Source organism: Malassezia japonica, chromosome 5, assembly GCF_029542785.1.
Source record: "Malassezia japonica chromosome 5, complete sequence".
Lineage (NCBI taxonomy): Eukaryota > Fungi > Basidiomycota > Malasseziomycetes > Malasseziales > Malasseziaceae > Malassezia > Malassezia japonica.
In genome coordinates, this window is record NC_083374.1 from 714089 (window position 1) to 737652 (window position 23564).

General features: G+C 57.5%; 15 protein-coding genes across 15 annotated transcripts; 6 read left to right on the forward strand and 9 right to left on the reverse strand.

Moving 5' to 3' along the window:
* Positions 1-21: 21 nt before the first annotated feature.
* On the forward strand, positions 22-903 carry MJAP1_003141 (uncharacterized protein; the record flags this gene model as incomplete). The annotated part of the gene is made up of 1 exon (XM_060267069.1): positions 22-903. The coding sequence occupies one exon, from the start codon at positions 22-24 to the stop codon at positions 901-903; it is 882 nt and encodes a 293-aa protein (XP_060123052.1).
* Positions 904-1033: 130 nt separating this feature from the next.
* Positions 1034-2034, forward strand: MJAP1_003142 (uncharacterized protein; the record flags this gene model as incomplete). Its single annotated transcript, XM_060267070.1, has 3 exons — positions 1034-1343; positions 1366-1491; positions 1514-2034. 3 exons carry the CDS (start codon positions 1034-1036, stop codon positions 2032-2034), a joined length of 957 nt encoding a protein of 318 aa, XP_060123053.1.
* On the reverse strand, positions 2035-3543 carry MSS1 (mitochondrial splicing system protein; the record flags this gene model as incomplete). The annotated part of the gene is made up of 4 exons (XM_060267071.1): positions 2035-2576; positions 2599-3279; positions 3304-3410; positions 3461-3543. 4 exons carry the CDS (start codon positions 3541-3543, stop codon positions 2035-2037), a joined length of 1413 nt encoding a protein of 470 aa, XP_060123054.1.
* Positions 3544-4364: 821 nt separating this feature from the next.
* Positions 4365-5789, reverse strand: MJAP1_003144 (uncharacterized protein; the record flags this gene model as incomplete). Its single annotated transcript, XM_060267072.1, has 1 exon — positions 4365-5789. The coding sequence occupies one exon, from the start codon at positions 5787-5789 to the stop codon at positions 4365-4367; it is 1425 nt and encodes a 474-aa protein (XP_060123055.1).
* A 65-nt stretch (positions 5790-5854) lies between these two features.
* MJAP1_003145 (uncharacterized protein) lies at positions 5855-6835 on the forward strand (the record flags this gene model as incomplete). Its single annotated transcript, XM_060267073.1, has 1 exon — positions 5855-6835. One exon carries the CDS (start codon positions 5855-5857, stop codon positions 6833-6835), a length of 981 nt encoding a protein of 326 aa, XP_060123056.1.
* A 12-nt stretch (positions 6836-6847) lies between these two features.
* DAL2 (Allantoicase) lies at positions 6848-8008 on the reverse strand (the record flags this gene model as incomplete). Its single annotated transcript, XM_060267074.1, has 1 exon — positions 6848-8008. The coding sequence occupies one exon, from the start codon at positions 8006-8008 to the stop codon at positions 6848-6850; it is 1161 nt and encodes a 386-aa protein (XP_060123057.1).
* Positions 8009-8060: 52 nt separating this feature from the next.
* PPE1 (protein phosphatase methylesterase-1) lies at positions 8061-9249 on the reverse strand (the record flags this gene model as incomplete). Its single annotated transcript, XM_060267075.1, has 2 exons — positions 8061-8162; positions 8218-9249. 2 exons carry the CDS (start codon positions 9247-9249, stop codon positions 8061-8063), a joined length of 1134 nt encoding a protein of 377 aa, XP_060123058.1.
* Positions 9250-9320: 71 nt separating this feature from the next.
* Positions 9321-9944, reverse strand: MJAP1_003148 (uncharacterized protein; the record flags this gene model as incomplete). Its single annotated transcript, XM_060267076.1, has 3 exons — positions 9321-9673; positions 9696-9854; positions 9878-9944. 3 exons carry the CDS (start codon positions 9942-9944, stop codon positions 9321-9323), a joined length of 579 nt encoding a protein of 192 aa, XP_060123059.1.
* A 150-nt stretch (positions 9945-10094) lies between these two features.
* MJAP1_003149 (versiconal hemiacetal acetate reductase) lies at positions 10095-11141 on the reverse strand (the record flags this gene model as incomplete). Its single annotated transcript, XM_060267077.1, has 2 exons — positions 10095-11103; positions 11128-11141. 2 exons carry the CDS (start codon positions 11139-11141, stop codon positions 10095-10097), a joined length of 1023 nt encoding a protein of 340 aa, XP_060123060.1.
* Positions 11142-11252: 111 nt separating this feature from the next.
* On the reverse strand, positions 11253-12272 carry MJAP1_003150 (uncharacterized protein; the record flags this gene model as incomplete). The annotated part of the gene is made up of 1 exon (XM_060267078.1): positions 11253-12272. One exon carries the CDS (start codon positions 12270-12272, stop codon positions 11253-11255), a length of 1020 nt encoding a protein of 339 aa, XP_060123061.1.
* A 482-nt stretch (positions 12273-12754) lies between these two features.
* MJAP1_003151 (versiconal hemiacetal acetate reductase) lies at positions 12755-13774 on the reverse strand (the record flags this gene model as incomplete). The annotated part of the gene is made up of 1 exon (XM_060267079.1): positions 12755-13774. One exon carries the CDS (start codon positions 13772-13774, stop codon positions 12755-12757), a length of 1020 nt encoding a protein of 339 aa, XP_060123062.1.
* A 1014-nt stretch (positions 13775-14788) lies between these two features.
* MJAP1_003152 (uncharacterized protein) lies at positions 14789-15928 on the forward strand (the record flags this gene model as incomplete). The annotated part of the gene is made up of 1 exon (XM_060267080.1): positions 14789-15928. The coding sequence occupies one exon, from the start codon at positions 14789-14791 to the stop codon at positions 15926-15928; it is 1140 nt and encodes a 379-aa protein (XP_060123063.1).
* Positions 15929-18439: 2511 nt separating this feature from the next.
* On the reverse strand, positions 18440-19103 carry MJAP1_003153 (uncharacterized protein; the record flags this gene model as incomplete). Its single annotated transcript, XM_060267081.1, has 2 exons — positions 18440-18822; positions 18848-19103. The coding sequence occupies 2 exons, from the start codon at positions 19101-19103 to the stop codon at positions 18440-18442; spliced, it is 639 nt and encodes a 212-aa protein (XP_060123064.1).
* Positions 19104-19275: 172 nt separating this feature from the next.
* Positions 19276-19680, forward strand: MJAP1_003154 (ribotoxin; the record flags this gene model as incomplete). The annotated part of the gene is made up of 1 exon (XM_060267082.1): positions 19276-19680. The coding sequence occupies one exon, from the start codon at positions 19276-19278 to the stop codon at positions 19678-19680; it is 405 nt and encodes a 134-aa protein (XP_060123065.1).
* Positions 19681-21349: 1669 nt separating this feature from the next.
* MJAP1_003155 (uncharacterized protein) lies at positions 21350-21928 on the forward strand (the record flags this gene model as incomplete). Its single annotated transcript, XM_060267083.1, has 1 exon — positions 21350-21928. One exon carries the CDS (start codon positions 21350-21352, stop codon positions 21926-21928), a length of 579 nt encoding a protein of 192 aa, XP_060123066.1.
* Between the last annotated feature and the right edge of the window lie 1636 nt (positions 21929-23564).

Sequence of the window (23564 nt, forward strand, 5' to 3'; positions counted from 1 at the left end):
TCCTCAAACCACCATTTTTAGATGATGCTCCAGAGCGTCGCTAAGCTGGGCCTGCGCGTGCCGCGCACCGCGTGTGCCGGCGCGTACATGCGCCTGGGCTCGCCGGGTTATGCCCGCATGCCGCTGATGCCCGCCACTCCTATGCGTGTGTACAGCACGGAGCAGGAGATGCACGCTGCGCAGAGCAAGACAAACATGACTGCGCAGTACATTGGTCCGATGCGTATGGCCTACTACCGCCTCAAGCTCTTTTCACTCTCGTCGCTGAGTGTCGCGGCGATCTTTGCGCCGATCTTTATGTTGTGGCCGCACAAAATGGAGATGGCTGCGCGCCTCGGCATCACCGTTACGACGCTGGGCGCCAGCTCGGTCAGCACCGCGCTGATCTCGTGGATCGGATCGCCGTACGTCGGGCACATGACGCTGCGCCGCTCGGCTACCGACTCGGTGCCGATGCACTACATCTCGGACGGCGTCAATGAGGTGGTGCTCGAGGACACCCCTAGCGATCCCCGCATCCACGCCAGCGAGCCGTACTACCTGGAGATGGCCACGCTTTCGTGGAACATGCGCTCGCTCAAGACGACGGTCTATTCGCCGTCGCTCCTGCGCGCGACAACGCGCCCGCTCGCGACGTGGGAACTGCCCGCGCTTCCGCCGCCTCTGCTGCTTGACCAGGGCGTCGAACAGCGCGACGAGCACACTGTGTCGAAGCTCGTTGCCGAGACCGTGGATGTCACGCGTGGCAAGGTCATTGGCCGCTGGTGGGCTCGCTGGCGTGTCACGCCGACCGACGGCGAGGCGATGGAGTTCTCGGGAACGTGCGAGGGCGAGGGTTCGCCGGTGCGCTACTTTTACGTCGACGAGACGCAGCTTGGCGACGAGTGGCGCGTACTTGAGTAGACTATAGCAGAAAGTGATACGGTCGCTAACACAGGCACAGCAGCGCCGCACCGCCCTCCGCCTGCCGCCGCCGCCGCCGCCGCCACGCTCCCCACCGCCCTTTTTTTGTCCTCCACTTTGCGACCTTCGTATGAGTGCTGGGCGCGAGCCACGCCCCACGGTCTCGTTCGCGGCGCTGGCGACGTCCGAGGCGTTCGTAGGTGCGCTGTTACGCGACGTCAATATCCTAGTGCATTCCTTTGCGCTCACATGGTCATGGCTCGACGGCCAAACGGCACAGCCCCCTGCGCCGCCGGTGCCCCTCCGGTGGGAGTACGGCGCGCTGCTGGTATTCGAGCGCGTGTGGACGCGCAACCAGTGGCAGCAGCTTCCGAGCCTGTTTGGAAGTGATCCGAGTACGCGCCGTGCATTTTACGAGTCCACAGCCCGCGCCTTCCTTGGTACGTTGCGCGGCTGACCCAGATACCATTGCCCAGGCCGAATCCGACGTCTCGCTCCTGCATGCGGTCGGTGCGCTAATGGGCCTATACCTCTTGTGGTCGGGGCAGGGCACGCCGATGGTATGGCCGTCGATCGGCGTCGACAAAGGTACGTCGGTGCACTAACGCAGCCACTTTCTTGCAAGTGTTTGCCTTGCCGGAGCGCGCGCGGCGTGTCCTGGACACGGGCGTCGCGCCGGGGCACACGCCACCGTCGGCGGACGTGTGGTACACAGTGCAGGTGCTGCTGGGCCGTGCAAGCCGGACGCAGGGACCTGTGCTCGTGTTGCACGTACCGAAAGCGCCTACGCGCCTCGAGGCACAGACGACGCTCATGCCACGGGGCGAGCGCGCAACGCGCCCTAGTACCCACGGCGAGGTAGGGCGCCGCAACGAGCTCGTACTGCGTTCCGAGACGAGCCACGCGCCGAGCCAGGAGCAGGTGCACGCCTCAATCGTCGACATGCTCGGCATTCCACATCCCCAGGCGCAGCCGGTCGGCAGCAGCCGCGCGACCGCGCAGTCGCTCGATGCGCTGGTGCAGTCGCAAGGCGCGTACGTCGGTGCACGCAATGCGCTGCGCGACGTGACCTCGGGCGTGCCTGGCCTTTATGACGAACAAGACGCCATGGCGTTTCCCACATTCATGTAGCTACTTTCCAATGCAGAATCGCGAAAAGATGCCCCCGAGCACCTCGTCGGCAGCAAGCGTCTCGCCGGTGATCTGGCCGATGAGGTAGGCGGCGTGCCGCAGCTCTTCCGCAGCGAGCGTCAAGTCGGGCTGCGGCGCCTCGATAAATGTCGTGGCAAACGTGTCGAGCGCCTCGAGGACGTGCCGCAAGAGGTGCAGATGGCGCGCCTCGGTCACGAGCGGCGGCTCGCCCATCTCTGCTTCGTGGCGTGCCTGGAGCAGCTCGCCGAGGCCAGCAAGGAGCGTGTCAATGCCTCGGTCCTCCAACGCGCTTCCGTGCCAGATTGTGCACGGGACGCCTTGGTCGGCGGGCGGCGGCGCGTCGACCAGGTCCATCTTGTTCATAAAGACGAGTACCTCGGCGTCGGTCGGCAGCATGCCAAGCTGCTCGAGCGCCTCTTTGGGTATATGCCATGCTCCACTGGGCGGAACGCCGCCGAGCATTTCGCAGACGTCCGGGGCGTCGCATACCAAGATGGCCAAGTCGGCCTCGGTGACGTGCGCTGCGTTAGCCAAGCCACGTACTGCGCGTGCGCGTGATGCCGATGCGCTCAATCTCGCCGGTCGCCTCGCGCAGACCGGCTGTATCGGTGAGCAGGACACGGAAGCCATGCAGTTCCAAGGCGACTTGGACAACGTCGCGCGTCGTGCCCGGCTCGGACGAGACAATGGCCGCCTCGCGCCGCACGAGGCGGTTGAGCAGCATCGACTTGCCCGCATTCGGCCGGCCGTACAGAACGAGGCGCGTGCCGTGCAGCACGGCGTCCAGGTACGAGTGCTTGCCTTGGGGAATCTCGCGCCGAATGCGCGCGCGGAGCGACTCGACGGACGCACAGACCGGCCGCCAGAGCGCATCGTCGATCTCATCCTCGTCGCTAAAATCTAGCATGGCCTCGACGCGCACCATGGCCTCGAGCAGCTCTTTGCGGATCGAGGCATAGAGCTGCGCCTGCCGCCCTCCGCCCGTCTGGAGCGCCAGTCGGCGCTGGGTGCTGGTTTCGGCACGCAGCAGCGCATCGAGCGCCTCGCATGAGTTCAGATCCATGCGCCCGTGCTCAAACGCACGCCGCGTAAACTCACCGGGAAGCGCAGGGCGCAAGGGCGCAAGAGGGACGTGGGCCAGAGCCAAGAGCACGTCGCGCACGACAGCAGGACTGCCGTGCACTTGGAGCTCGAGCACATCCTCGCCCGTGAACGAGTTGTTCGCTGCACATAAGACTCGCGACATACCTGGAAAGTAGAGCACAAGCGCGTCGTCGAGGTGCTCGTCGGTGGTAGGATGCCGAATGGCACGCAGCGTCGCGCGGCGGGGCACGATCGGACGCTCGCCGCACAGGCTGGTATAAATAGCAAGAGAGAGGGGACTATATGAGCCAAAAGTACCTACCCAGACACGCGCACAATGCTTACGGCGCACGGCGGATTTCCGCTCGACAAGGCATAGATGGTATCCTTGACGATCGTCGTCATGTGCCGCACCGAAAGGAAGAATTGCCCGCTCGCGGCGCGCGTCCGAGGCGCCCCAAGCTGTGGCAATGTGCCTGCACAGCACTCTCCTCGTACCAGCCCCGGCACGGCCCGCGGCCGCGCCAGCGCGCCGGTCCTGGACCCTGGCCAATTTCGGGGTGCCTGGACGCACCTTGCTCGCATGTGGAGGCGCAGGGGAACCCCCTCGTTGCTTTTCGCTTGGATGGGACAGGTACAAACGCGTGAAGGGCCCGCACCCTTGACGCCGGAAAAGTACCGTGCGGCGGTAGAGCGTATCGATGCACTATTGCAGTCAAAGCCGAATGCCGAGGAGCTGGCGTCGGCACAGAAGCTGCTAGGCTCCCTGTACAAGACCATGAATACAGGCCGTTCGGTCGCGATGCCCGACGCAAGGCGGGGCATCCCGCTAGGCATTGCAGTCAAGTCGCTCAAGCACCACTGGCATGTCGACGGCACATGGCCGCTCATTGGTTACGACGAAGCAGAGAAGCACAAGATCTGTGATCCGGCCATTTGTATCCTACGCACGATGCAAGTCTCGCAACACAAGCACAAGGACCTCGTACGCAACGATGTGTACGAAAGTGGAAAGAAGAAGAAGATTATCCTCCCGTGCTGTCCAGCCGTACACGAAATCTGGTTCGAGGAGAAGGGTGCAGACGCCATCGCAGCCGCCTACGTTGCCCGGGGGCGGGGCGGCGACAGTTCAGCAGGAATCAGCAGCGCACCCGTGCCGCTTACACAAGGCACGACCATCTCTCCATGGGGCTCCCCTGTCCAGGAGCGTCGATAGTATATACCCTCTATGTCCCTTCACTCGGCGTGCTCGGCCGCGAACGGCGCAGCGACGAGGCGCGGCTCAGGAGGCCGCGCTTCTCTGTCTTCTTCGTCGCGAGCTTATTCGAGGCACCCGCCACAAGCTCGCGGATCGTCGCATTGTACACTTCCGCGTCCGCATTGAACGCCTCGCGGATCATCAGGTGGTGTGCCAGCAAGTCGCTGGTCTGCTGCGAGAGTGTTTGCATCTCCCTGGCCATCGCACGCAACTCAGGCAGGGCTTTGAGCGCGAGCTGGTCGCTGGACACGTTCGCCAGGTGCTCGACGCGGTCCATGTCCACAGCAGGCGCGGGACCGCCAAGCTCTCGTCGCCGGCGCTCGCCCCAGCTCTCGGCGGGCGCGGCAGGCTCGGCGGGCGGCGCGGGCGCGCGCTCGGCAGGCGCAGCAGCGCTCTCTTGCGGCACAGGACCCCCTTTGGACGGCTCCACGTGCAGCTCGAGTGGCGGAAGGGGGGCGGAGCGCGACCATGCCGGCTGGTGCACTTCGTCGAGATTGATGGGGATGCCGAGCGAGATGAGGTGCTGTCGCCTTGTCACAGACCGCGTCCAGTCCAGCGGCGTGCTGGGGATCGGCAGGGGGGCCTGCAGCTCGCGGAAGAGCGTGCGGCTCTTGTCGTTCGAGAGCACTTGCGACAGCCCTTCAATCTGACGCAGGCCTTCGTGCGACACATTGCTCTCGACGTCGGACGCGGGCACGGCCGAGGCATCCGTATATTCCGCAGGAAGCAGGTTTTGGATCGTCGTACGCAGCGCATCCAGCGACGACTCCGCGTCCACACATGCATACTGCGGCGCAGGCGACGCGGGCGCGGGCGGAGGCGCAGCGGCAGGCGGGGGGGCTGCGACGGGCGTCGCCTCGACAAAGTCGTCGCCGAATTCGTCGTCGTCAAAGTCGCCAAAGTCGTCGTCTTGCACGGAAAGCGACTGCATCGGCGCATCGACCGCAGCAGCTAGCTCGGTGGGCTCGAAAGACACTGGAGGCGCGTCCGCCTCTTTTGCATCGGCCGTCGCGGCCGGTTCGGGGTCAGCAGGTGCTGTGGCCGCGGGCGCAGCCAGGGCCTCGGTCGGCGCAGGCGCGCTTGCCTCGGCCGGCACGCCCAGCGGTACCTCGGTCGGGTCCTGTGTCGCTTCCACCTCTGCCTCTGCACTGGGCTCTATTGCTGGAGCGGCATGCGCGTCGGTGCCGTGCACGGCATGCTCAGTATGCGCCCCCGCGGTTTCCCCGTCGGCCCCGTCGTCCCATTCGTCCCATCCATCGTCCTTGACGGTCTCGTCGCCGTCCGGCACACGTGTTTTCTTCTCATACTCGTCCACCTCAGCATCGTGGAACTCATCCGCATCCGCGTGCGACGCTTCGTCGCCGCTCAGCGACGCAGCTCGCTTCGCGTCCATCGCCGTCGGAGAAAAGTGGAGGCGATCCGGGGCGCGCTTTCGTGTGGAGGATAGGCGTAGATACGATGCCGTACGATCCCTACGCGAAGCGCGACCTTATCGGCTACGGCCAGACGCTGCCCCAGGCCCAGTGGCCCGGAAATGCGCGAGTCTGCATTTCCTTTGTGGTAAACTACGAAGAAGGCGGCGAAAACACGCTGCTGAACGGCGATGCAGGCGCCGAAGTGTATCTGACCGAGTACGGCGCACCGACCGGCCCTGCGCCGAATGGCCTGCGCAACCTGTCGGTGGAGAGTTCGTACGAGTATGGATCGCGCCGTGGGTTCTGGCGGCTGATGGACCTCTTTAAAAAGTTCGACTACCCCTTTACCTCGTGGGCCGTCGGACGTGCCGTCGAGCAGAACCCCGCGGCGGTTGCGGCGATGGAGGATGCGCGCGGCGAGGTCGCGAGCCACTCGTACCGCTGGATCAACTATGTCCAGGTGCCTGAGGACGAGGAGCGTGCGCACATCAACAAGGCGATAGACGCGATCCACGACGCAAGCCCCTCGGGCGCGTATCCCTTGGGATGGTACACCGGCCGCCAGTCGCTCAACACGCGCCGCCTGGTGTACGAAGAGTACAAGAAGCGTGGCCTGCATACCAAGCTGTATGATTCGGATGCGTACGACGACGACGTGCCGTACTATGTGCCGGCACCGGACGGCACGCCGAACGAGCACTTGCTCGTCATTCCCTACACGCTGGATGTGAACGACATGAAGTTTGCCAACACGCCGGGCTTCTTCAACAGCGACTCGTTCTACCAGTACATGGTCGACTCGCTCGAGACGCTCCTTCTCGAGGGCGACGAGGCGCCGCGCATGATGACCGTCGGGCTCCACTGCCGCATTGTCGGCCGGCCGGGCCGCGCGTGCGCCTTGCGCAAGTTCCTCGAGTACGTCCAGCGCAAGGACGCCGAGCTGCGCGCAACCGGCGGTGGAATCTGGGTCGCGACGCGTGGCGAGATTGCCGAGCACTGGCGCAGCGTGCACCCCCCTCTGTAGACTACAACAGACTTAGCTACTGGGAATCGGGACAGCAGGAAGCGCGGCGCGCTGCTCTGGCGTCGTGATGCCCGCCGCCTCGAGTGCGCGGTTGCGGCGGCCGACGATGCGCAGGCGCTTGATTCCGCCGTCCGGGAAGATGATCAGGCGCACATGCGTAAAGACGCGCGAACGTGCACCCTCTTCCACCTCGTAGTAGTGCTGCTTGCCTGGGCCGAGCTTGGTGCGGCCCAGGATCGGGAACCACTTGGGCGAGTCGACCGCCTCGTGCTCCCCCGGCACATCCTCGGGCCCTTCGTAGTAGCAGCCGTGCAGCACGCAACTCTCGGGAAAGTTGCCCAGGAAGTGGATGGTATCGATCTCGACACGGCTCAGCACGCCCGCCTCGCCCAGCCGCACGACCACCCAGTCGTGGTGGTTCGGCGTGCGCGAGCGCTTGGTCTCCCAGCCGTCGCCCATATCCTTGCCGCGGCCGGGCAGGAGGATATTGGGCCCGATACCAAAGTGCTGGTCGTTGGTGTACACCACGCGACCGCCGTTGAGCACATGCGCAAGGTCGAGCGTGTTCAGCTCGGGATGGCCCGGCACCACCTCTTCACTCACACCCGCACCGACCGGGGGGACTTGCACGACACCATACACGCGGAAGCGCGAGATACCGCCGTCAGGGATCATGTGCAGCTGGATGTGCGTGTACGTCTTGGGCGTTCCCGCAGGGTCCGAATAAGCGTAGACGTGGTGCGCAAGCGGGCCACACGGCACCTCGGGCAGGATCGGCTCCCAGCACTTGTCGTCCGCCTTGGGCGCCGGCGCGTCTTCCGGCAGGTGGGCGCCGTACACGGCGGCGGCCGGGCCCTCGTTGCCGTTAAAGGTCGTGGTATCGATATCAAATCCGGTGATCCGACCGCCGCCCGAAGGTCCAAGACGCAAGATCGCCCAGTCGTACGTGGGATTGTGGCGACGCGACTCCCAGCCATCGTACAGCGCGCCGTTCGGCCCAAACTGGCCTTTGAGTGACTCGGCGGGGCCGGGCTTGATGAGGTTCGAAGCAGCAGCAAACCACTCGTCCGAGCATCCTAGGACCTGGCCGCCAAGAGCGGAAGACGACACCTCGACAGAGGTCACGGCCAGCGTACGGCTTTGCTCCTCGAGCGAGATGGGCAGGAAGGACATGGGGAATGATAAACCTTCAGACGCCTCCACACCCAAGATAAGCGTGCCTCCACTACGCCTGGCCTACTTTCTTCAGTCCGGGGATGGGCAGCGAGAGCTTCTCGTTGCGTTCCCAGAACTGGACGAGGGTGCGTGCCGTAGCTTGAGGCTGGTCCTGCATTAGTTGTTATACGCACTTCTTGTACACAATGCCCCGCATGGGGCTCTACATTCAGTTGGTATTTGCCTTGCATCTGCCCAATCATCAGCTCCTGGTCGAGATTGTCGGTCTCGGCAAGGATGAGCAGCCGCGCCGCGCGGCACGTCAGGAACCGGCTCGAGAGCCCTGTAAACCAGCCTCGCCAAAAGGGCTCCGTAGAAATAAGATCGGCCGACCAGCGATAAGCAAGCGGCTCGCACGACGGCACTTTGCGGACGAGCGAAGGGACGCTGCGTCGCGCACTGTCCAGGTTGCGGATCGTGCGTGTCTCGACGTGCCACTGGATCGCAGCCTCGACACTGACGAACCCTTCAGGACGGCGCCGGACGATTTCGCCCATCTGGGGTAGGAGACGCAGCGACGTGCCTTCGACAATGTCGATCATCGCCACGCCGCTCACCCGCGCAAGCGAGCGCGACTGAAGGGCATGTGCAACAGATGTTACGACAGCGCCGCCCATCGAGTGGCCGATCAGGACAAACGCAGGGCGTTTGTGCTCCTCCGGAAAGACGGTCGAGAGTACCGACCAGAGATCCGAGGTGAGCGCGTCGAGCGACATGTCGCGCACCACATTGTCGGGATATTGCGAGCGCCCGTGCCCGCGGCAGTCGTACGCCAGAACGCCGACTTCGCCGCGCGTGAGCCGCGTTACCTCTTTTGCCATAAGCGCAAAGGAAAGCGCGCCGAATCCGGCGCCATGGTGGCACACAAACACCGTCGTATTCGCCAAGCTCCCGTCCGGCGCAGCATTCCGGGGCGGAGTAAAGTAGGTGCGCACTTTCGCAGGGACCTCGGCGCCGTCCACGGGAATCTCGACTTCCAGAGCCGCCGCGAAGCAGTCGTCTGACTTTTCCGGTGTATAGGCCGCGGGGGCGCGGGCGGGGGGGACAAGCAGCCCAGGGTTCACAACACGTGAAGGACGCTCCCCAGGGAGGTCGCCAAGGGTATCCGCTTCTTCCTCCTCCTCTTCCAAGGGAGGGTTAGGCGCAGCCGAGGCACGCTTCTTGAGCGCCGCCACGCGTAAATTCGCCCCGTCGGGCATTGTGGAGGCAAGACGCACGGCGGCTTGGCCAGGGCAGCGAGGAAATATTCATGAGGTCGTACGCTATGGAATTACAGGAAAAAGGTGCCGGCCAGAAGCACACAGAGAGTCATCGCAAGACCCGTCATGGCACTGTTCATCGGCACCGTGCGGACACCCGCGTTGGGGGCAGTAGGGTTGGACGTGCCCGTGGCCGAGCCTTCGGCATTGAAAGCGTTGATGGTGTTGGACGACTTGGCCGAGTTCGAGACGGAATTAACGTAGCTCGACGCAGCGTTGGCATTTCCAGAGTACTTGGAAGAAGCGTATTGGGAAAGCGAGTTGGCACTAGCACCATAGGTCTGCAGCGTGCCCATCGCCTTGCTGTAGGACTGGTTGGGGTCCTTGGCATTGACCGTGACCGGCGCACCCGAGGTAGGAGCGGCTACATTAGTATTAAAACATACCATTCGTCGAGGCAGATTCAGCGTGGTTCTGGACGCCTTGGACGACTTTCGAGGCACCCTTGTTCACGTCGGAGACCGCAGTGGTAATGGCGCCACCGAGGTTGTCCGTAGCGTGCGCCCAACCTTGTGCGATGCTGTCGTAGGCGGACTTGGCCGCGTCTTTGTAAGTCAGTACAACGTACCCTTCTGCGCGGCAGTCAGCTGCACGAGCAGCGCGACCAGAGCAACCAACGCGAGCCAAGCCTTCATGGCGGATGGAGAGAAAGGTGGCGGTGTGCGACAAAAATGCCAGGGGGTGTCACTCCGCACGATGACGTAATGTATCGGTAGAACTCTATGCCAAGACAGACCAATGAGATGTTGTAATTATGTGGTCTGTGCGGGGTGGCAACTACGGCGCTAATAGCCTTGGACGACCTTGGGCTGGTAGGGCGCCTCGAGGTACGCAATCTCTTCGTCAGAAAGCTTGACCTTGACAGCGTCGATGGCCTGGTCAATGCGCTCTTTCTTGCTCAGGCCCATGATAGGGTAGACGCCCTGCTTGGATAGACTCCAGGCAATGGCCACTTGGGCCATAGGGACGCCTTTCTTCGCAGCCACCTCCTCGACACGGTTGACAATCTGCTTGTCGACTTCCGACTCGCGCGAACGGATCATGTTTTTCAGCATGGCATCCGACTGCTCGCGCGTCGTGGAACGCTCGGACCACGCACGCGTCAATACGCCGCGCGCCACCGGCGACCACGGCACGAGGCCAACGCCAGTGGCCTGACAGTAGGGGATCATTTCGCGCTCTTCTTCGCGGTACAGCAGGTTGTAGTAGTTCTGCATCGAAATAAACTTGTGCCATCCATGTTTATCGGCAATGTTTTGCAGCTGCTGGAACTCCCATGCAGCCATCGAACTGGCTCCAATGTAGCGGACCCAGCCTTTCTCAATTACGTCGTTCAATGCGCGCATAATTTCTTCTTTGGGAGTTTCGCGATCGAGACGGTGGATTTGGAGCACGTCGATGTACGTTCCAAGGCGTTCGACACTGGCCTCGACGGCGTCAAAGATGTGCTTTCGCGAGAGGCCCACACGGTTCACCATCGGGCCATCGTTCGACGTCATCTGCGCGATGGGAGGGAACGAACCGTCATCGGACACGCCAAAGTAGCACTTGGACAGAATCACCACACGGTTGCGGGGAATGTTGTACTTCTTCAGCGCTTTGCCAACAATCTCTTCCGACTTGCCCATGCTGTACACATCAGCCGTGTCCCAGGTGTTGATGCCTTTCTGGTAGGCGTATTCCAGGAGGGGCAGCGATTCTTCTTCATTCAGCACCCAGTCCTGCCACTCGGGTGTGCCATACGACATGCACCCAAGGATAATCTTGGACACCTTTAGGCCAGAGTTTCCGAGACTAGTGTCAGCGCCGGCCACCTACTTTGCGTACTCCATCGTGGTTGGTCGGTCAGGGGTGGATGGGCAATTAACTTTTTGGGGGATTATGCACGGACCGGCTTTTTTAAGCAACATTGTGTATTCCATCGTCTATCGTCTAGTACAACATTAACCGTTTACGTTGGCCACGGGCTTCGCCTGGTAGGGTTCGTCGAGGTATTTGACCTCGTCCTCGGTAAGCTTCACCTTCAGCGCCTCCACAGCCTGGTCAATGCGCTCCGGCTTGCTGAGACCCAGCAGAGGGTTCACGCCCTTGCTCAGCAGCCACGCAATCGAGATTTGTGCCATGTCGACGCCCTTCTTCTTGGAGAGTTCCTCGACGCGGTTCACGATTTCGTGATCCGAAGCGCTCGAATTGGCGCTCATAATCATCTTCATCATGCCATCCTTCTGGGCACGGTCCGTAGAGTTGTCGCCCCAAGGGCGAGTGAGGACACCAGCGGCAACAGCGTACCAGGGGATAACACCGACGCCACTTGCCTTGCAGTAGGGAATCATCTCACGCTCCTCCTCCCGGTACAGAAGATTGTAGAAGTTCTGCATCGAGATGAACTTGTGCCAGCCGTGCTTTTCAGCCACGTTCTGCAGGCGCTGGAACTCCCAGGCGCTCATCGAGCTCGCACCAATGTAGCGCACCCAGCCCTTTTCGATCACGTCGTTCAGTGCTTTCATGATCTCCTCGCTGGGGGTCTCACGGTCCAGACGGTGGATCTGGAGCACGTCAATGTAGGTGCCGAGACGCTTGACACTCGCCTCGACGGCGTCAAAGATGTGTTTACGCGAGAGACCCATGCGGTTGACGTACGCTCCATCGTTCTTCTCCATCAGCACGGCATCTTCACTGTCCTCGTTCACAGCGAAGAAGCACTTGGTAAGAAGAACGACGCGGTTGCGGGGGATGTTGTACTTCTTGAGCGCCTTGCCAACAATCTCTTCCGACTTGCCGTTGCTGTACGCATCAGCAGTGTCCCAAGTGTTGAGGCCCATCTTGTAGGCATGCTCAAAGATAGGGAGGGACTCGTCTTCGTTCATCACCCAGTCCTGCCACTTGTCTGACCCAAAGGTCATGCAGCCGAGGATGACGCGGGAGATCTTCAGACCAGAGTTGCCGAGGTTGGTGTATTCCATGTTGAGTGGATGGGTTTGAAACGGACATTTCCTATCATCTTTTATACATTTGACTCAAAACGGGCGGGATCTTTGTCGCGCCTTCGAAAGGCATCCCGAGGGGGTTGCACAGACCATCCACGGACTTTTCTTCGGCCGACATGAGACCAGTTCCACGGAGCCCGCACCGAGAGCCTGGACAACGCACCAAAATCCGCCTCGACAGCGTCTCCTCAGGCTTGGTTCGGCCGAGCCTCCACGGAGTTCGCACCGAGAGCCTGGACTACGCACCAAAATTCACCTCGACAGCGTCTCAGGCTTGGTTCGGCCGAGCCTCCACAGAGTTCGCACCGAGAGCCTGGACTACGCACCAAAATTCACCTCGACAGCGTCTCAGGCTTGGTTCGGCCGAGCCTCCACGGAGTGACATGCGGTCCGTGCGGGAAGTCTTCGGGAATCGTCCAAGATAAATTGCTTGGAAAGCCTACTCGTAGAGCTCCTACTTAGAGGCCGACACCGACAACGGGCTTGGGCTGATAAGGCTCCTCTAGGTACTTGACCTCGTCGTCGGTCAGCTTCACCTTGAGCGCCTCTACAGCCTGGTCTATGCGCTCCGGCTTGCTCAGGCCCAGAAGCGGGTTCGCACCCTTGCTCAGCAGCCACGCAATCGAGATCTGCGCCATAGCCACGTTCTTCTTCTTTGCGAGCTCTTCCACGCGGTTTACCACTTCATGGTCAGCAGAAGTCGAGGTCCTGCGCATGATCGACTTCATGAAATCATCCTTTTGAGCGCGCTCCGTAGAGTGGTCGTCCCAAGGGCGAGTAAGAATGCCAGCGGCAACGGCATACCAAGGGATAATACCGACACCGGTCGCCTTGCAGTATGGGATCATCTCGCGCTCCTCCTCGCGGTAAATCAGGTTGTACAAGTTCTGCATCGAAATAAACTTGTGCCAACCGTGCTTTTCAGCCACGTTCTGCAGGCGCTGGAACTCCCAAGCCAGCATCGAGCTTGCGCCAATGTAGCGCACCCAGCCCTTTTCGATCACGTCGTTCAGCGCCTTCATGATCTCTTCGCTGGGGGTCTCACGGTCCAGACGGTGGATCTGGAGCACGTCAATGTAGGTGCCGAGACGCTTGACACTCGCCTCGACAGCATCAAAGATATGCTTGCGCGACAGACCCGAAAGGTTAACAAGAGGACCGTCGTTCTTCTGGCCGAAGAGTGGCTCGTCGCCATCCTCGTTCACAGGGAAGAAACACTTGCTCAGGAGCACGACACGGTTACGGGGAATGTTGTACTTCTTGAGCGCCTTGCCGACAATCTCTTCCGACTTGCCGTTGCTGTACACATCGGCAGTGTCCCAGGTGTTGATGCCCATCTTGTACGCATGCTCGAAAATAGGGAGCGACTCTTCTTCGTCCAAGATCCAGTCCACCCACTGCTTGGAGCCAAAGGTCATGCAGCCCAGAATGACACGAGAGACCTTCAAGCCAGAGTTTCCGAGGTTGGCGTACTCCATGATGTCGAAACGTTGAGTGGCGAGGGGCGCGGGGCGCGCACAAACCACTGGCGAGGCCCTCGGCCGAGGAAGATGTCCCTCCGCGTGTGAGCAGGTCCCCAAAGCGCAGCGCGGCGGAGCACTCTCTGGAGTCGCGTACTGACGGCCGAGTAGGGCCCCATAAAAGTGCTTCCCTGTGCTGCGGATGACTTAGTGAAGGAGCTGGGGCCTAGCATCCATCCAAGTCGGAAGGAATCAACTCGCACGGACCACACTGGAGGTCGAAAGACGCGTCTCTGCGCAAGGCGTGGAGCAGCTATGCACGAGTTGTATGGATCGGATAGTATGTGCCATCCATCTATGACAAGTGTAGTCCAATGCAAAAGGTAATCTCGAAAATCTACAAGTGACCACGCAATCGACTCTTGTGCTGGAAAAGGCTCGTCTCACCGCCCATCATAGATCGTCAATGTTATTGCACCATGGTGATAATCTATGGTTAAAATAGGCGTAGTAGGATCGAGATCGATCAGTACAGTTTAACCGCCGGCCGTGCGAGCGCAATTTACGACGCACATTCACCCCACGTTCTGATTCGCGCATGAGGGGCGACACTAATGACCGCAATATCGATCCGTCGTCCGCACTGACGGGTTTAGCGAAAGCACGTCATCGGCCTTGGAGCGCTGGACTGGGTCTTGTACCCAGCTGACCCTATCTAGCCTTGAGCGCAGTGGCGGTGAGACTCCGTGCGCGCATTTTGGCCTTTGGACGCACCAAGTCTAGTAAAGCCGCACACATATGTGGAGGGATGGTGCAATAGGGGCAGCCATTCGCCTCGCAATTGCGTGCTTGCGCTGATATTTTTGTGGAGGATGTACTTGTTCGATGGTGTTATCGCGCGTTCGCAATTTTGTCATTGCTGTCCGTCGCACGCAAGCGGTTGGGACGGGTCGTGTGTAGAGGGGATCCGGGGATGAGTGTATACCTATAAAACAAGGGGTAGAATGTAGGTAGTACCGACATCACAACACAATGGCACCTGCAGCAGAAGTTCTTCCTAGCTTTGAGGCGACCCCCGCCCCTACCAAGGGTGCCAAGGTGGCTGCCCCTACCGCCCCCCAGTCTGACTCCTCCATTGGCCCTCGTGCCCCACTCCAGGTGTCGGGCCTCCTCGACTCGCTCTACGAGTTTGACGAGCTCACGCCTGGTCTCGGCCGCACCTACCCCACTCTCCAGCTCAGCGATCTGGTGCACCACGAGAAGGCAGATGAGCTCATTCGCGACCTCGCCATCATCATCTCGCGCCGTGGTGTGGTCTTCTTCAAGAACCAGGACCTCTCTCCTGAAGACCAGAAGTTTGTCACGGACCGTCTGGGCCACCTGACTGGCAAGCCTGCTAGCTCGGGCCTTCACATCCACCCTGTCTACAACGCCGAGCGCGAGGGCAAGGATCAGATTGTCGACGAGAAGGGCACTAGCAACAAGGACAATGAGATCAGTGTCATCTCGAGCAACCTGCACCGCCAGCTGGATGTCGGTCCTCGCTCGGGTGCTGACGAGTGGCACAGTGACATTGCCTTTGAGCCCGTGCCGGCGGACTACACCTCTCTGAAGGTGCACACGCTGCCTCACACGGGCGGTGACACCCTCTGGGCCAACGGCTACGAGGTGTACGACCTGCTCTCGGCCCCCTTCAAGAAGCTCCTCGAGGGTCTCCGCGGCCACTTCTTCGGTTACGAGTTTGTCGACTCGGCCCTCCGTCACGGTTACAACCTTCACGCGGGCCCCCGTGGTGCGGCTGACAACGTTGGCCAGAGCCTTTCGACTGAGCACCCTCTTGTGCGTACCAACCCGGTCACCGGCTGGAAGTCGGTGTTCGGCATTGGCCACCACTTTGACCGCGTGCTTGACGTGACGCGTGACGAGAGCGACATGCTCAAGCGCTATGTGCGTGACCTTGTCACGCAGAACCATACTACTCAGCTGCGCTACCGCTGGGGCAAGAACGACCTTGCGATCTGGGACAACCGTTCGACCTTCCACGCGGCTACGCCTGATTACTTTGAACTTGGTGCTCGCTCTGGCGTGCGTGCTGTTTCGTGCGGTGAGCGCCCTTACTACGACCCCAACAGCTCCTCGCGTCGCGAGGACCTCAAGGGCAAACTTGTCTAAAGTGTTATATACCATTTTGTAGTTTTAACGATGTTTCCGTGCTCATGTGTCCCTTCCCGCGGCCTTTTTTTGGGCTTGAATGTTCTGCGTGAGGAGTTACGACGCATGCTATGTATAACTCCATGACTCGTGATTTCGAACTGCACCTGGGAGCGAAAACAAGAATCACCCCACAGGAATGCCAAGCGAGAGGGCGTAATTACGACTTTGACCTGCAGGCCGGACATAAAGGTGGCGGATAATGAACGCCAAATAATGAGTCACCTTAAATGCGGCGAATGGGCCATATGCGTATTGGGCACTTAAATACCCAGGGACCAGCAAGGGCCATCCTCATGGATACTCTTGCTCCCTTCTCTGGTAGGGTGCCAGTAGTGGAGCGCGCAAAGCGCCTTCCAGTGATGTCCTCGGCTTGCACGTTAGAACGTCACTTGTGGCTCTTGCAATGCTTCGACATGCTGCACCAACAAGTTACCGCAGATGCCCCACCGTCCTACGACAATATGCCCAAAAGAGACGGCGTGAGCTGGGATGCTTTTGTACACAAAGCCATGTTCCGCACCGTTGCCTATGCCAAGCACGTCTTGCCCAAGACAGATTCAGAAAAGCCCGTGCGAGTGCAACCTGACTTGCTTCCCCCCTTGGACGTCGCGTTCATTTGGTGTACGTACATTGATTGTTAACAGTAGATACATACCTTACGCATCCTCTTCGATACCAAGAAGATGTTCTACGCTCTACGAGCTGTGCTACGTTGGGCCAGTATCAGTACCCGCTGTGTCCACTGGTAGACGTTTTGGATGTGTCGAGCTGGACATTGTATGCTCCGGATGCCACGAAGCAGTTTGAGGAATTAACCGGGATGCCATTCAATCCATTAGAGAAGGATACAAGTGAAGCTGCCGATGGATGCCCCATGATCTGCCCCTACTGCTCTACCTCGAACTTGGTCTCCTGGATGACGGTTGGTTCGGATTGGACCGCAACTTGCCAAGAATGTTTTAAGCAATATGCGCGAAGTAACGTCCTTGGTTTCCAGTTTATTCATGAACTCACACGTTGGGCCGAAGGCGGTAATGACCGGGACGGATACCGGCTGCGTGGCGGCGTTGTCAGCCGGGCGGGGGAAAAGAGCAAAGATTCCCATATGGAGGTTCTGATGCGTATTGTCAAACACGAGCGTTCCATTTTGATTGCAAACACGGACAAGAATGGCAAACTGTTGAAGGACTACTATACGGACCGTTTTGGTAAGATCCATTCGGGTCTGTTGGCACCCACAGAACTAGGTATGGCCAATTCGTACGATATTGATCGAATTGAGCGCAATGTCTTGCATATCATGCGTGATTCGACTCCAGAGCGAAGTCGCAGTCAAGAAAGGGATCTGGAGAAAACTGTCGCTGCCGTGTTTTGCTACTATCGCAAAGCAAACCCGGTCGTGGACATGAGCTTTGATGTGGCCCGTGCGACACAGCGCACCCTAGATTTGATTGTGGCGGTCAAGAAAAATAATTGGCTCCTTGCTCCAGCAACTGCACCTCATACTTTTTGTGCTCGTCGGTACTGTGCCTGGCTCAGTTTGGTGCGCTTTGCTCGTCGTTCACTCGAAACAACTCGCGACATTCAGTTCGCATGGTACAGCCACATGTTGTGCCCCGATTACAGAAATGACTGTGCCCGCCATGTGGGATTCATTGTTGACAATGCCCCAGAAGAGGAACCTTTAGTGAACGCATTCTCCATGGTTCCTACGGCTGAGCTGTGGAAAAATGTCTACGGACAACCTATGGTAACGAGTCTTCCCGGCGAGCTGACATCGAAAGCGGAGTGCTCTCGGACCAGAGGCTTTCTGCGGGCTGTTTGGGACAATTTAACTTAATCGCTTGGCTTCGACCTTTTTTTTAAGAAAAAAAAAGAAAAGCCCTTCAAAACTGGTGCGAGAGGCAAAGGAATGGAGCCTACGTCTTTATTATGCAACATGCTTACCACTGGCCTGGCGGTGATCGTTCCTTTCTCAATGGAATACTCAAGCGATGCCAGAGACGACATGGTTCCATTTGAGCAGCGTTCAAAATCGGTAATAGTACCGTGAAAGTATCCTTGAATGGCTCACTTCTCGGTATGAGATTGTGGATATGGGTGGTATATATGAAGTCGCAAACTGGGTACAATTGGGAATGAAACATATTTAGTATTAAGTACCTGTGATGGAAGTATTGCCTAAGAATAATCAGTCGCCTATGTTATATCTTTTGTACGTCCGAGGCCGAGTTACTGGAAAACAGAATATTGAAAATGGTACTATGTTCAAGTTATAACGCGTCAAATTGGTATATTTTGGTCCTTAGAAAGGGCTGTCCTTATTCTGCCAGATGACTCGACAGAGACCGTCCGCCCAGGGAGTGTAAGGTGGCACGTGCGAAGTGCGGAGGTGATTTGGCATTTGTGCGTTTCGTCGCCATTCCACCTGCCACATTAAAAGCCTTCCTTGTGTCGTTTGCGGCACATTCAAGCAGTTTCAGTGGCCTCCATTGCCTTGAGTAGCTTCTGGCTTGTATCAGTGTGCATGGATTGAAGACGCTCCTTCCAAAAGACCCAGCGCTCTTTGCTGAATCCGGGTGCGCCCTTCCAGAGATCACCACCCTTTGCGATTGCCGAAGATCCGCCGTGCTGTTTGCCGTCGTTGTACAGTTCCTTGCCTGCGCCATCCACCCACGCAATGAGAGCCTGGAGGCGCGCATCGAGGTCCTTTGGCTCCTTCTCTTCTTCCAGGACACCACGGAACAGAACTACTGCAAACATGAGTGTGTTTGCAACATGAGCGTGGGCGCACTTGGCAAACATGGCCGAAATGTTGATGAGCTGTTCGGGCTTGGCCTCATTGTCATACACTAGGGTCAGCACGATAGGACATACGTTGGAAGCTCTCGCGCATCGACCAGGGAAGACGAGGAAGGTCTCCCCAGAGCTTCTGGTCATCAATAGTGCCTACATCGTGCTTCTGCAACGCCTGCACCAGAGCAATCAAGCGGTCCTGGGCATCGGCGTGGTGCGCAGCACAGTCGAACCACTGGTTCCAAAATTTAAACGGATCCTCCGTCGCCTTGGCCACGGCTTCCGCGGCAGCATTCACGTCTTCGCCTTGTAACACCCGATTCAATGCGCCATCCATCGTGGTAAGATGCGCGTGTCGAGTACCTTGCGTCGGACTATCTTTAGGCGTCCAAACCCGGGGTAGACTCCGCGCACGTGCGCTCGGCGTTTGTAACTCTCCTATTCGGCGTACCAAGTAGGATGCTATATAGCTAGCCGAGATTCGTCTGTCAAACCTCACACCCTCCATAATGAAGTTCGCTGTTGCCCTTACTCTCGCCTTCGCCGGCCTCGCCGCTGCCTCGCCCATTGTCCGCCGCGACACCATTGCTCACTGCGGTCAGAGCACCGGCGGTGACATTGACGTCGACCAGATCCGCTCGCAGGTCGAGAACGCGCCCACCCAGAGCACTGGTGGTCACAGCTACCCCCACCAGTTCTACAACTACGAGAAGATCCCCCTGTCGAGCGACTGCGACGGTGCTTCGATGATGCTTGAGCTCCCCATCTTCGCCGACGGCCACCCCTACAACCTGCAGCACGGCGAGCAGCCCGGTGCTGTGCGCGCCATCTACTCGGCTGACAACAACGCCCTTTGCGCTGTTGTCGCCCACAACAACAACAACGGCGACTTCCACCTCTGCTCTACCAACTAAACGCGCATTTAGGTCCCTTGCACACGCAACAAGTTTTATTCATGTTTGAAATCGTACCCTTTTACCCTTACGAACTTTCTTAGTTATCCTATACCTATCTAGTGTTTGAAGCTACCAATCATTGTTGAGGGAACAACACAGCCTCAGCAGTTGATCTCGCACACTCCTCACGAACCAAAAACATTCCCGTCCATGTTGGCACGTGTATACGTTCACACGGGGGCACAAGCAGACGAGCCTATTAATAAAATGAAGCAAAAATAGCGCAGCGGCGGTGGTGGCAGCGACGACAACGGTAATGAGAACGGTGATGGCGACGGTAATGGCGACGGTGATGGCGGCGGCAACTCCTCCACACAGGAGTGTGACCTCAAGAACGGCCGTTAGATCCGCGCGTAGTGTTCCTTAATAACGATAGCTATGGACCTTGGCCTCATTTCCCATGCTCTCCTATGTAGTGCAATCCATCGTTGGTGTGAACTTGGGAATTTGTCGACCACATATTTGCGGAGATCAGCGTACATTGATCTTGACAGGGACCAATCTCAAAGGATCACATCGTTTGCAGAGTCGTCTCTATAGAGGGTGAGTTGTATTATGGATCAGGAGCCAAGGCTAAAAATAAAATAAAATGGGGAATTGCCGCTTAGATGCTGCAGAAGACCTGTATAACCACACGATATAGCGAATGGAGGCGCAAACGAAACCATACACAGTATGAATGGGCAGAGTATAGACGAAACTATTGCACCTGCTTGGCGTAGTTGCGACTCCACATCCCAAATTGGCACAATTTAATCAATTATGGATTTCCTTCCTGAGGTAGACTATATCGGGCTATACTGATCGGGAATCCTTCCCACGAACAAATTGCATTCAGGCACAGCCCCGTCCGTACCTCGCAGTGCATCATGTTCGTTGTTAGCGGTCAGCACAAGCTGGGAGGCGTGGTGAGGGTATGGAGTAGTCATAGACAGCATCAGAATGCGTTGTCAACTATGGAGCCACATTTGTGACCCGCTTTTCATTGTACGGCTGACTTTACACATGTCAACATCGCAGCACTTGTTGATAGATCTAATACGGAATACTGAAGCCTAAGGTATACACGGTCCTGTCGTTTATCCGAAGGCGAACACTCTGAATGATTGGATAGTACCGATCCTCGTGCTCACCATTGTCGCTCAGATTGGCAAGTACGACTACCTGGAGTCATCTGATGCTAGTGACGCTGACAGAAATTGGCGCAGCATGTTCCGATGTATCCTAGTCTAGTGCCTGTCGCTCGGGCACAGTCCAATGGCAATTCGAATACATCCGTGTTGGGGCACGGTATTCCGCCTGCTAGACCAGTTCGTGTCCCGCTCAGTTTTTGCCGAATAACCCCCGTGCATAGAAGGCACAGAGTAATTGTTTGGACGATTTTCGCGTATCACACCGTGAATCGAACATGGGGAAATGCTTACGCAATGGCCTATCACAGGGGGGACTCCCAGAAAACTCATCAAGTATTGGCTGAATTATTACTAATTCTGAGAATGCCACTCCTCACCCTACAAAGGTTTCAGGACCCCCGACTGGCGAGAAACTGTTTGACAAGTGCTTGGCGCCCTAGGGAGAACATATATAGAAGAAAGTAGTCACAGTATTGAATTCCACCACCACCAAAATGTTCAAGCTCACTGCCATTGCTGTCCTTGCTCTTGCTGCCGTTGCCAGCGCTTCGCTCGACTGCAAGCCTCACGGCTCGCAGCAGGAGCTCAGCGCTCTCGGCGAGCACAGTGTGAAGCACTTTGCTTTTGATGGAGGCAAGCTTAAGGAGGGAGACAAGGGCGAGAAGCTGCAGTTCTACGAGTGCAAGGCGCCGAAGCACTTCACGGGCACGAACGAAAACGCCGTCTTCGGCCAGCTCCGCAGCACTTCCGAGAAGAACAAGTGTGTGACTAGCGGCAACTACTTCGTTACCGCTCCGGGTCCCATTGGCGGCCACACTTTCAAGAGCCTTCCCAAGGGTGCCTCGCCCGCCGTTACCCTGCAGGACTGTGCCGAGTCCGGTGATAAGCTCCGCCAGCAGTGGTTCGGTCTTACCAGCCTTAAGAAGGGTTGCAAGCCGATCTACTTCGCCGGTGAGGAGGAGGATGTCGCTGCTCCTACGATTGGCTCTCGCAACGGTGGCGTGTCGTTCTCGCCGATGTCCGACGAGGGCCCTTCGTCGATTGCCATGTTCTCGGCTGCCGACTCGTGCTAATTTCCAAACTTTGATATGGTCAAAGAAGATTCGTTGCTCACAGAATATATGATGTGCTTGAATCTTACTATAGTCAACACACTTCGACGTCTAGAAATTTGTTTTGATCGTGTATAGAAGACGAGATCACGAGTGATTTCAGTAGGTTGGCTCCAGAAAGGTGCGGAGCATGCTGATTACTACGATCTCTGGCCCGTGCGAGATGTTTGGGAGCGAGTTTCCGCGATCGCCGCATATCCTTGTGAGACTGGCAAAATGCTATACTATGAGGGCGGTAAATGTATGCCATGTGCACTTCGGCCACAGGTTGCGTTAAAGACAGGCACCACATAGCATCCTCGGAAATCCGAAACACTAACTGGGACGCTGGGACAGGCAAGTCCGACACATAAAACCAAAGAAGGCTCAGGTTACAAATTTACCCTCATGCCAAGACGTCAGCACGCAGTGCCTACTCCGAACATCGTGCAATGGGAAACTATTTAAGAGACAGAGGGTAGGCAAAGACATCGGTACGGGAACCAAACTCACTTGTTTATTCTGTTACGACTAAAACAACTATGAAGATGCACATGAAGATTGGAATGATTGTGTCTGCGTTGCTGGCCGTCGCGATGACTGCGCCGGTGGAAAAGAAGAAAGCAGACAAATGCCAAGACCTCTAAGAAGGGAAGCTGGTTGTACCGCTTCCTTTTACGAGTAACGTTTCAGGGATGAAGTTGAGCAGTAATACGGTCAATGCGTACGGCGGTAAACTGCTGGAGTTGAAGCACCATGAATCCGAAGTGGAGGTTGTATTTTCGAAGTGCAAGAGCAAGCATCAAGGTGTACTTTCAGTGAAGGGCGAGAAAGACAAGCGTGTGCTGCATTCGCCCAGGAAAGGAGAGAAAGGAGAACAGGAATTTGAAGTGTTGTATGTCGGAGATTGCAAAAAGACGACGGAAGGACTGTTTCATCTGTCTGGGGTCGCGGGTCAACGTGCAAACCTTGAACCTTACAGGCAAGATGGGAAGACTCTATTTCCTGAATTACTTTTTGAGGATATTGAAGGTGAAGAGAAGGTCGCTATGATGGAGGAATCAAACAAATACTGGAATGCAATTTATTTACAGCTTAAGGTTACGAAATACCTACAGAAGATGTGAATTGAATAGAGCCTTTTGAAGATGTGAGAACAAACGAAACGGGAAGTCCGGGGAAGTAGGATTAGGATTAGGATTAGGATTAGGATTAGGATTAGGATTAGGATTAGGATTAGGATTAGGATTAGGATTAGGATTAGGATTAGGATTAGGATTAGGATTAGGATTAGGATTAGGATTAGGATTAGGATTAGGATTAGGATTAGGATTAGGATTAGGATTAGGATTAGGATTAGGATTAGGATTAGGATTAGGATTAGGATTAGGATTAGGATTAGGATTAGGATTAGGATTAGGATTAGGATTAGGATTAGGATTAGGATTAGGATTAGGATTAGGATTAGGATTAGGATTAGGATTAGGATTAGGATTAGGATTAGGATTAGGATTAGGATTAGGATTAGGATTAGGATTAGGATTAGGATTAGGATTAGGATTAGGATTAGGATTAGGATTAGGATTAGGATTAGGATTAGGATTAGGATTAGGATTAG